Raw genomic sequence first — 11,829 nt, 5'->3', positions numbered from 1 at the left:
CAGGCAGCCAGGTCAAGATCAAGCAGTTTCATGGACAATCCACTTTCAGTCTAGTCTCTATTAGTGTGAAGCCTCACATTCCTCCTGCACAGTCATCTTCTAACTTCACACAACAGTGACGCTTCAAAGTCAAGGCTATCTGGGGTCTGCCATGAAGTAGCAGGACCACAGAAAATACCAACCAATAAGCAAAAATCTAATAGGAAGCACATAGGTAACAGAATATAAGATATGATTAATTCATAAAAAGATATTTTATATTCATGCATTTTTAGTTTTTCATACTGATTCATTGAAAGCATAATAAAGCAAAGCACAATTGCAACAAAATCTACATCAAGACCTTGAACTTTGTTTTGTATTTCTAATGTCCCAGCCTAAAAACACATGTAAACAGAGGCTCTACTGAAAAAGCTAGTCATTGCAGTACAAGCTATTTAATTATCCCACTGCATAGAGAGCCACTACTTCCAGCACCACTTTGCTCACAAGCCCAGCACACTATTAATCCACTTAAACACAATTTATAGGGTCTCCACATCGACTGTCCGTCGGCATAAAATTACATGAAGCGTCCTTATAGTGTCTTCAACAGACTAAATTAGCCAAACTGGACTTACTAATTGAGGGGGAGTAAAATACTGTGTGACTGGATTGTCTCATCAATGAGCAAAGATAAATAAGCAGGCTATAGGCAGTATGAGCACATCAATAACGATAATATAGGGTGAACGTTATTTAAGCTTTGGCTGCCGAAACTAAATTAACTTAAATCTTACACACCAACTTTAATTCCCCTTTCTAGTACCTGGGTTTTTGCTTTTTGTGATTGTGGGCAATAAACCTGCTCCAAGTGTAATGCCATTGAAAACATTTTTTATTTCCATAACCATTATTTTTAATGCCGAATTTAATTTAAATCAATTCACATCAAGTGGAAGGGTAATCATAAAACCAATGTTTGAAAATATATTGTATTTCAAATCTCAAATTTAGGCATTTTGGCCTATAAAATAAACAATTTCATAAATCAAAGCGATACACTCCACATCTTCAGTATCGTTTTCCTCATCTAGGGGAACTGTCACCTACTCAGCGAGTCATTAACTTCTGTTCTGTTGTACTATTTATTGTAATATGGGCTTTGAAAATGCAAAGTTGAGGGGATGTCAGTCTTGTGCAATCTCAATTCCATTCTTTCTGAGTTCATACGGCACCATAATTAAATTGTGTATTCTAGCGTCCCTCCTGCATTATGTAAATAGACTAAGATGACTTCACAAGGCCATGGGCCAGTCTCAGGAAGCTAAAGAGCATGCACTGTGTGTTTTAGAGGTTTATGGATATGGTCTGGATGTGGAAAACATGAATGCACAACACTGGAGTTTTCAAGATGGTATACTGCCATCTGCTGTCCAGCGCCAGAACATCATGCTGGTTCATTTGTGGCCCATCATATTAAAAGATGAGATGTGAGGTGTCTCACAAGACAGTTGTCCAAATGGGACACACGGCAGTTTTTGGGGAAACTTTTCTGAGTAAAACCTAAATTCCCTAACAAATGTGGAACATGGACTGATGTGAAAACATCTGTGAGACTTAATTTCCACAGCAAAGTCACAGATCAATTCTGATAATAGCAGTTATGTGCAGTTTACAAAGAGGAGATTAATATCAATCACTGTGCAATACTCATTTTTACCTCCCCTAACAAAGTTATATTTTACCTTTGGCCTTTTTAAGCAAGATTACACAAAAAATACTGGACCTATTTCTATCAGACTTGGTGACAGTGTCCTTTAACATTGTGAGATTGGACGTTTGACATTTTCACTAATTTCCCAATGGAAAATTAATTTAAGTTACGAAAAAAAATCAGGTATATTTAGGGGCCTGGTATCTACAAGTGTGTGCAATTTGGTGCAAGCTGATTAAGGGGACTGTTGGGCCTTGCCAGGGGTTGTGCGCTCTATTGAGTGCCTTTCTAGTTCAACATCTTATGTGCAAACCTGGTAACACTGTATACATTATGACATCTTATCATTCAGACTCTGGGTCCAGATTTAATACAACACCACAGAATAAAAATACAAACAAACGCACAATCATTTTCATGTTTATGTCTAACAAGTAGAGACAGTTATACCAATCTTTCCACAGCTGGCACTGGTAGCATGTAGCGGTAAAGCTAATACTGGATAAAACCAGGATGAGTCATTGAGGCCACAAATACACTCTTTACATTTCTAGTTTTCATATTTCCTCGTGTTTATTTTGCATGTCTACTTATTTATCACTTTTTACTGATGTTTCTTATTTATATTTCCCCTTTATAGCAAATGTTCCTATTGTGGAACTATAATTAAAAACTAAACCTACCCTAAATTAAAAATAACTGATAAAGTTCATCTACTTTATTTTCCAACTGTATGTAAACATAAAACAAAGGCTTACAATAACAACAAAGCAGTCTGATGCAGACCTCTACAGATTCCTTGCGGTCTAATGAGATGTTGCTAATCACACAGAAATCACAGCAGAGAGTCAACCCGGGTCAAATCGCTCTGTTCCACTTGTTTTTCTCATCGCACAGTGAAACACAGATTTCCACTGGTCAGTTCCCACAACACATCCCGACGACCAGTGACGCTCCGTGCCTTCACATCCGGTGAGGAAAACAACGGCGGCCGATGGGGAGCGTCATATTACGACCTGCGTGACCTCATGCTTCTGCGCTGTGTACTTGGGGATTTGTAGTTTAAAGCGCTGCGTCTTAGCGCTGAATTCATCGGGGCGCTGAACCACAGCTCCCGCAATGCAACAGTGGAAACGAGGCTGTCATGCTTGTGTTTTGCTTTGGTTTTTTTGTTATTGTTTCGGGTTTGTGGAGCAACTGAGCCCGAGGAGGACAGTGCCACTGTACCGCTGGTGCTTTCACCGTGTTTGATTCCGGTGTGTGATCGAGAGGAGGCTGTTCTCACACACAGAGAAAGAGAGAGAGAGGGAGGGAGAGAGAGAGAGAGAGAAGTGGCTGCAACAACAAAGGTAAGAGCTCAGAGATGATGTGCGCAGATGTCTTCTTAGTTACCAAGAGCCATTGTTGTCTTCCGTGACGTGCACGCGCGGCACGTTTGACAACAATGGTGATAAACAGTGACAATCAACCAGCTGAAACGTGTTCGATCGCACCATTGTCTTTAACAGGCTTTTTGCATCGACGTGCACGGGACATCGGTTTCTCGACATGTGCTGCTGTTGGGCCTCAAAGCCTCGAGTAATGTGAACCCTCTCCAAGCTGCTGTTTATTTTCGTCACGGATCTGAGGGGTTTTTAAAACGGCATCTGCACAATGTTCTGCAACGTTCACACTTTAAGAAAGGTTCTTCTCTCCTACTGAAGTTTAACAAGACGGTTTACTAAAACTGAAAACACCAAAACTCAAAAGGCTTATGACTGTGCCACATGGAAAACAAATGCATAAAGGCTACATGTGCTCTGTAACTGCAGCAGATGCACACTAAGGTCAAACAAAAACGGAAATTGTATTGTCCCAATGTTTTCCCCCTTGCACATGTTGTCATATTAGTCTGTTGATATCTGCAACTAGGACTGGGCAATAAAACAATATCAATAATTATCACAATATAATTAAAATCAATAGTTGCAATATATAAATATTATACTTATTTATTTTCAGAATGAGGAGGTAGAATAGAGTTGATCTACATCAGATTTGTAAAATCTTTTTCTGTTTATCAAGTGTTTGTTGTTCTCAGCCAACGTTTAAACAACAAACTCCACTCTGGAGCAAAAATCTGACTTTAAACTGAGACATAATGTGGCATTTATTGTGATAACTATTGATATTTATATCACTTTGGGTCATACTGTCCAGCCCCATCTGCATTTCTTCTGCCCTGAGTCGTTTGCATGTCTGTGGGAGAAATTTGAATTTCTACATGACAGCTTGCATCCACTTTAGTTAGGCACATACAAGATGTACTGGAGTCAATACCCAGCACAATGCTACATGAATAAATAATACTTTCTGTAATTTATACTTCTCCAAGTGGTGTGTTTAACTCACAGGAAGTGCTTATAATTAATGGAGAATATTTGTCAGTGGAACTTGAGCCCCTGCGTGCCAGGGGCCCCGGCACCTCGTCCTGCATGCCTACACATGACGGTGTACAATAGTAAATAATTTTGAAGATGACAGAAATAGCCCTAGTGACAAACATTAACATGTCATCCTGCTTAAAGGCCATGTTGTCAGAGGTTTAGCTTCGGTGTCCTTTCCTCAAGTGTGCCCTCTGTCAGGATATCTCCTTGCACTGAATAAATATTCACAGACAGCCAGCTCGCCCTCTCACCCTCCCCTCTCTAATTTGTGCTCCAGCTGTCACCTCCTGCCTATTGCACAATTAGCTCATCTTACCATGCATGTTAGTTTCTACCTTGAATGTGTAGTAACCATCCTAAAAAAAGTTTGAACATTGTGTTTCTTCCTCTTTAGGCGCAGAGTAGCCGGCCTTTGTTTTGTGTTACCATGGAGACGGATGGGCGAGTGGAGTTTAGGAACGTGGGCTGCAGTTACTTTCCTCAGAGCAGAGTCGAATGCCACTACACACTGAGCTCTTGGCACAACTGGGCCAGCAGTGACTGGATAGGGCTCTTCAAGGTATCGTTAACCTGATGACTGTCACAAATACAGTAAATAAAAAGTAAGTACACATATTCAAATGCTAAATAACAGTGTGGGTATGTTTTCCTCCACAGGTGGAATGGTCATCACTGAAGGACTACCACACATTCGTGTGGGCACTAGCCCCGGCTGACTATCAAGAGGGCACAGATGTCAACTGCTGTGTGCATTTCCAGGGTACTCCTGCCCTTGTTTTCTAACAGTATTTTATTTCCCATAGTTAGCCAGAATCTATACAGTACAGTGCTTAGATCCGCTCATAAACCCTTCAGCCTGAGATTGATGTTTCTGTAAATTGAATTGCTCTGTTCTGCAAAGGGCTAGTGACCATGGAAAAAACACTGTTATTTCTACATTTAAAGAGCATTTACACTGATGGAAGAGGGGGAAAAATATCCCACGCACAAGACAAATATCCCTCTTAGCTTCTTCTAACACAGACACAGTCCGTGTCATGGTTTGAATACATTTCTTTAGTAAGCAGGAGGTTGAGTAATGAGGATGACAAAGACAATGGTTCTGGCTCTGCTCTGGCCTCCACTACTCACGGGCAAATACAGTGCACACTCTGTCCTGCCTGTCACTGGCAGCTGATAAGCCTGATTCAGTGTGAGGGGCACACGTGCAGCAGGTGTGGCACTGACCCCATGTAAAGTGATTTACCACTAACCTAAGCATACTGTCAATGTCATTCTTCATTGGAAGAAAAGCAGTGGAAAGAAAGTCTAAAAAAAACACTGATGGTCCCTTATCACTAGCGATGCAGTGAATTAAAAAGATGGTTGCCTGCGCTGTGACCTATCGCTGAGGCTGTATGTTACAACACAGCTCATAAACTTTGCTGTATGTCATTCTTCCTGTCTGTTTCCATCTCACCCCTTTACTGCACATGTGTTGTGAAAGAGAAACTCAAACTAAATCATCCTACACATGAAGCTATGGCCTGTGTGATAAGGATAATATTAGATTACTTTACTTTATGGGCTGGGTAAAGTCATGGACTGTGGCTATAGCTGCTCTCTGGTCAGAGCGGGCCGCTGGAGCTATTACATGAGTCCCTGCATTTTTTGTTAAAGGGGGCTAAAGATTAAATAGAGAATCAAGAATGTGGAGATATGGACAAATATGGAAACCAGTAAATAAACTGCATGTCAGGTTATATTAATAACAAAACTACTCAAGAAATCAATTAAAAAGTTTAGATACATGAAAAAACAATTCTTTGATGAATAATTTCTTAAAATACTAAATTACCTGGTTACAAATTGTTCAAATGAAATCCCTGCCACCTCCTTCAGAGAAAAATTTAGAATCTACGAATATGCCACCTCAATTTTCTGATTATGTTTTCAACACCTCTCGATGCAGTCACCTGACTGAATCACTTATAAACCAATTAATATAATTTAACAATAAGCTCTAAATAGTAGCTTTTAATGTGAAAGTCTGTAATGGCCCAAAAAAGTACGATGTTTGGCGCTTGTGAGAGGTTAAAAGTTTGCCAGTAACAAAAGTGTAACATTTGACAAGTTCACATTGCATTTTCACCATCTTTCTGAGTTACTGTTGTATTTTCAGTTTTTTTTAATAAAACTTCAAATATATTACAAATAACAAAATAATACACAAAACAATATCAACAAGACTGAGAGATTAGTCACAATAAGATCCAGAGTATAATACAATACACACAGAAAAAGTAACACATAACAAAATTAAGTAAATACACACAAGTGGTCAATCTGCAATTTAAGTGCACTGATACCCAGAGAGAGAGAGATGGTGTTTTTAAGATTTAATTTAATTTTATATAGTGTTATCGCATTCAAATAAATTGGAAAAATAGGGAAGCAATATTTAACAAATATGCTACTTTGCTTATTTAATTACACTGCATTTTAGTCCTCCATTTGAATACCACATTACATTTTTTCATGCGTTTGTGCCGACTTGAGATGGCGGTAGTTGGAAAGTATTTTTTACGATTATTCTGACACCATCAACGCACAGGGTAGTGAACAGCCATCATGGTGAGTTTACTGAACCAAACCCGGTAATTCTCAGGTGATTATAATATTAGAAAACGTTTATAGTCTCAATTAAAGTACAACATGCGAGTAAAACTAATTTGAAGCCAACGGAAGTTTTGGTTTCTGTATTTTAGTCAGGCGGAAGTTAACATCAGCAGTTTACACCTGGTTTAGCTAATCTCTATGCTACATTATGCAAAACAACGGGCAAAGATAAAACCGGTGCAGACAAACAACTCTAAAAATAAAATATGAGAAAATATGTGTATTAGTTGAAGCACCGCAGACAAAACAAGATTCCAAACTTTAACAAAAACAACTCAAATGTTTGTTAGTGACCAATTTCAATGTTCAATTTCAAATACTGTGCTTGTTAAGTACTTTAACGCAAAGTTCTGGTGATAGGAACTTACCGAGTGCAGGATGGACTCCTGACAGATGAATTAGGGGGAGAGACGTGAGTTCCAGGTCGAAGTAAAGTCACGAACACTCAACCCGAGCACGTGTCTCAGGACTGTTTAAAAAACTGTTAAAGATGGCGCGTAATTTCTGAGTCGCTCACCTGCGCTGACCAACGTCAGTGCTGCCCCCGGTGGCCGGAGGCTGTATTGCAACATTCAATTCAATTCCATTTTATTTGTATAGCGACAAATGATAATATACATCATCTCAAGGCACTTTACATAGAAGAGCTGGTAAATTATAGAGAAACCCAACAGTTCCCGAATAAAATAGATGTTCGCAGTTAAATCATTAGGTCATGTTACTTATTTATCGCAATAACACGGCTTTATAATTTAAAATAATTGTTTTATATGCTCATATTGTGCAAATGGTAAAATACCGTCTGTATCATTAAGATTTATAGTGTAATTTAAAGGTGATTGAATAACACTTCAATTGCACTTAATTTCTAAATAATGGAGAGCTGGCCATAAATAAATGCAGGGCTTCTCTGAAACACAATATTTTTTCTCTGTAAATTGGCTTTTAAATTAACTCTCATCTTGTTTCTACCACTTTTCTTTTAAGCCTCCTACCTTCCCAAGTCCAGCTCCCAAGAGTATGAGTTTGTCTACATTGATGCTAAGGGAGAAGTGTGCTCCCGCAGCTCCAAATTTACATTCTCTGCACCCAAGCCACTGGAAGATCTGGTGACCCTTGAAGAGGAGCCCCATGAAGAGGAAGGAGGCACAGGCATGCTGCTGGTTGTACCCAGGGCTGAACTGCTGCAGGTGAGCATAACAAATACAGAGAAAGATTCACTGGATTACATAGAGGTACTGGAGAGTGTGTTTCCCGTTTTGTATAATTAATGAGCACTGATAAAGTGCAGTCTGTATACTGGGAAATCAATATTTGTATTTACTGTTAGCACACAAAGATTAGAGCACAATGATGATTCCCCGTCCGCCGGCTGCTTCCTCCCATCTCTTAACAGAGTCGACTGCAGGAATGTCTGCGAGAGCGGGCCGAGCTGCTGCAGGTGCAGGAGGCGGCAAACAGGCAACAGGAAAAAGAAAAGGACGAGCACAGGAGGACAAGGGACAACTGGGACAGACGATGTGCGGAGCTGGAAAGGGAAATTTCCAGGCTGCAGAAAGAACTGAGGCAGAGTCGAGAGCAGATCAAGGAGACGGAGAGGCAGCAGAAGGTGATTTATAGAGCTAAACAAATGCCGAGCAAGACCGTTTGATTAAAATCAGAAAACACAAGTCTACGCTTCAACAATATTCTCCCTGGTTCACTGTAAATATTAAAGTAACAGCCGTTTGGGGAAATGTCTGAGTTATTATATTAAATAGCTCATTATTAGAGTGGTTTAGTCTTTGTCGTGATAAATTAAAATTCGTCATAAAAAATCAAAATGTCTGGTCTGTAAGGAGGAGCAGGCTCTCGGAGAATCACTCGCCCAGGAGAAAAGTGCTTTATTGGATGCGAGGGAGTCGAGTGAAGAGCGAATCAAAGAGCTGGAGGAGGACATCAAACTCCTCACACTGAGAACGGTGGAAAGAGAGACTGATGTGGAAAGGTGGGACATTTCTTTTCTTCTCTCTCTCTCTCTCTCTCTCTCTCTCTCTCTCTCTCTCTCTCTCTCTCTCTGTCTTTTTCTGTCTCATCCTTTTAATTTTGCAATGGTCTTAAATACTTGTGATTGCTTGTAACCTAAATACTGTATGTGTGCAGGATGAAGGAAAGAGCAAAGAGGGCAGGAACTCAGAGGAAAGAAGAAGAGAGTGAGAGGAAGAGCCTGCAGGTACAATTCAGAACATGCTATATCACAGGAAAACCTTTGTCTCTGTTGTTCTTTTATTCTAAAACCTCCCTCTCTTTTTCCGTGGTGTCATTTTTCAGACCAAGCTGGAACAGACAGAAGGAGAACTCAGAAGTCTGTCGAAGGAGTTCCAGGGTCTGAGGACCTCACTGGCCCAGAGAGACACCAGTGTCCTTCAGCTCCAAAACACCATCACCACTCTCACACAGAAACTCACCACTGCACACAGGAAAGAGGTCAGATGTTTATTTGATAGAATGATGGGATTGAAAGGAAGTTTGAGAATTTATTTGAGGCAATCATGTGGTCCTTCTACAATTTATCCCAAAACCTTCATCGTAAAACTGCTAGAGTTCAAATATTTCATATTTAGTATTAGATATTTTCAGGACTGGTATTAGGCAGTGCTGGAAGAAAAACTAAAACATTTTACTGAAGTAAAAGTACAAATAAATAGACAAAAATGTTCTCAGGTAAAAGTAAAAGCACCACATTAACTTTTGAACAGTAACGGAAAAAGGACTTGCTTTTAAGTGTATAGTTTGCACATATTAAAAGCCAAAGTAGTAGCGAGCGTAGCCTGTTCCTTGATGCAGTGGTCTCCGACATCACCATGGCTGAGTCTCGGCCTTCTTGTCCTCCTCTTGGTTTCTTCACCACTGATGCTGCAGGAGGCGGGGTCTAACGTTACCTGCCTGCTCTGATTGGATCAATTCCCCCTCTTGTTATTGATTACTTTAAAAATATAAACAACAATGTGAACATGTAACTCAATGCAATGTAAAACTGTAGTGGTGTAGAAAGTAAAAGTGAGAGTACCTAAAAATCAATCTACCTAAGTAAAGTATGAAAGACACATGAAAAATGTACTTTGTTACATCCCATCCCTGGCATTGTGCTATGTAGCAGATCACCTATAGCAACACACAAGTTGTCAACATGTACACTTTGTTGTTCTCCTATGGCCAGGCGGCGAGCGAGGCCGTACTGAAAGAGATGCGGAGCCTGCGGGAGCGTCTGAACGCCAGTGAGCGCTCCGCCGAGGGCTTGAAGTGTGACCTGAGCGTCATGGTAGCCAACAGGGATCACGGGCAGACCGAAGTGCATCAGGCTCGTCTGCAGGCCGCACAACTCACCCTTCAGCTGGCAGATTCCAGTCTTGCGTTGAGAGAGGGAAGAGCCCACTGGGCCCAGGAGAGGCAGAGTCTGCAGCGTGCGACTGAGGTACTGCATCACTGCAGAACATAAAGGATTTAGAACATTTAATCTACTTGTTCAGCGGTAGATAAAAAGTTTGGAATATATTTTACCATATGTCTCGCTAGTGTCCAAATATATGGGCTGTTAAATGTTGTTAAATGTCATTATGTTGCAAAACAGCAAATGTTCTCGCAGGTGGTGCACATTGCAGATCTTAATGTGCTGCAACTATGAAGTCAAGTCTTTTTACACATGGTCCAGTGACCTCACTGCCTGAGGAGAATATGTGTGTGTGTGTGTGTGTGTGTTTCACACTGACAGAAGGATCACGAGCAGCTGGAGAGACTCAATTTAGAGCTGCAGAGGATGGAGGAGAGGCTGCAGGAGGAGAGGATGGAGAGAGTGAAGCTGGAGGTTGAGCTCGGAAGAGAAAAGGATTGCAACCGGGTGAGAAAAACTGCATAAGCTTAAAATCCATGTGACAGATGCTTTTTTCTAAAATCACTCATAATACTGTACGTGCATTCCAGTCCCACAGTATTGGTTCGAGTCGTCTGATGACACTGTATCCTGCTGTCTTATGATTCCTGTTCTGCAGGTTCAGCTGAGTGAAACCCGCAGGGAGCTCCAGGAGCTAAAGGCCAGCCTGAGGGTCGCCCAAAAAGAGAAGGAGCAGCTAATCGGAGAGAAGCAGGTGAGAAACACTCTTTTCACCGTTTTTTTCAAAAAATAACATGTCCGGATAATTGGGTCCGGACATTATCCCGACGTTACCTTTCACATATTGTTGTGAACACATCTGACCCTGACAATCTCCTGCCGCGTTCACAACAACCGGAACATCTCCAGATTTAGGGTGACGCCCTATCGTCAAAAACTTTCGAACCTAGTTGTCTTTACAAGTTGACATCTTAATCTGTTTCTTCTACGTGTATGCCACCTCTTTTTCAACCTGAGATATTTGTATTACTTTGTATTACTTTCGTCATCAACGCGCCCACACTTCCCGTGAATTCTCTGGACAATATCCTCCAGTTTTTACTACGGAACTGGCAGGTGAATCTCTGGAGAAAGTCTGGAGCAAGTGACATTTGCATTCTGGAGTTCAGTGCATGTCTGAAAGCACCTTTTGATTCACAGGGAACAACTTCAATCTCTGCCGAGAGGAAGTTTGTCCAAAAAGTGGAAAAACTATCCTGTTTTGAAAGTCGATATATTCATGTGTAAATACCGACTGACTTTGTGCCTTGTTCAGTATCTGCAAATAAGGTTTTAAGGCTGTTGAATAGCTTGTATGGATTAACAAATAAATTTCAAGTGTCTTATCCTTATCAGCTCCCAACAGCAGTACTTCATTCATTATCTGCTTTAAATTTAGTTACAATTTCCTCCACCATCAAGCTCTGGTGCAGCTAATAGCTTTGTATTAACGACGTATTCATGTCCGGAAGCTTATTGGTGTAACATATACACGAGTATACAAGTGTTATGAATATGCCAGGTGTTAGGAATCGTCTCTCTGTTGTTGTCTTCTTAGTTGTTATTGCGCAATATAAATAGTTTATAGTGCAATATAAATCAGTGGATTTCAGGGCAGTCAGTGCTGCTGCCGTTAAAGT

The 11,829-nt window shown here is 40.6% G+C and overlaps 1 protein-coding gene across 4 annotated transcripts in view; it reads left to right on the top strand.

Annotated features, from left to right (window-relative positions):
* The first annotated feature begins 2,819 nt into the window (after positions 1 to 2,819).
* calcoco1a (calcium binding and coiled-coil domain 1a) overlaps positions 2,820 to 11,829 on the top strand; it is a 13,822-nt gene continuing 4,812 nt past the window's right edge. Inside the window, exons 1-11 of one of the 4 annotated variants that reach the window (XM_034590801.1) lie at positions 2,820 to 3,045; positions 4,517 to 4,681; positions 4,780 to 4,882; positions 7,768 to 7,970; positions 8,177 to 8,389; positions 8,619 to 8,767; positions 8,923 to 8,992; positions 9,091 to 9,246; positions 9,980 to 10,234; positions 10,532 to 10,657; positions 10,809 to 10,904. In XM_034590801.1, coding sequence (XP_034446692.1) covers positions 4,550 to 4,681; positions 4,780 to 4,882; positions 7,768 to 7,970; positions 8,177 to 8,389; positions 8,619 to 8,767; positions 8,923 to 8,992; positions 9,091 to 9,246; positions 9,980 to 10,234; positions 10,532 to 10,657; positions 10,809 to 10,904 — 1,503 coding nt within the window. In that variant the 5' untranslated portion in view covers positions 2,820 to 3,045; positions 4,517 to 4,549. The remainder of the gene's footprint in view (positions 3,046 to 4,516; positions 4,682 to 4,779; positions 4,883 to 7,767; positions 7,971 to 8,176; positions 8,390 to 8,618; positions 8,768 to 8,922; positions 8,993 to 9,090; positions 9,247 to 9,979; positions 10,235 to 10,531; positions 10,658 to 10,808; positions 10,905 to 11,829) is intronic. The other 3 variants (XM_034590798.1, XM_034590800.1, XM_034590802.1) reach the window with 3 other exon arrangements.

The sequence above is a fragment of the Hippoglossus hippoglossus genome, chromosome 7, assembly GCF_009819705.1.
Source record: "Hippoglossus hippoglossus isolate fHipHip1 chromosome 7, fHipHip1.pri, whole genome shotgun sequence".
In the NCBI taxonomy this organism is placed as follows: domain Eukaryota; kingdom Metazoa; phylum Chordata; class Actinopteri; order Pleuronectiformes; family Pleuronectidae; genus Hippoglossus; species Hippoglossus hippoglossus.
This window is presented reverse-complemented; position numbering and strand designations above follow the sequence as displayed.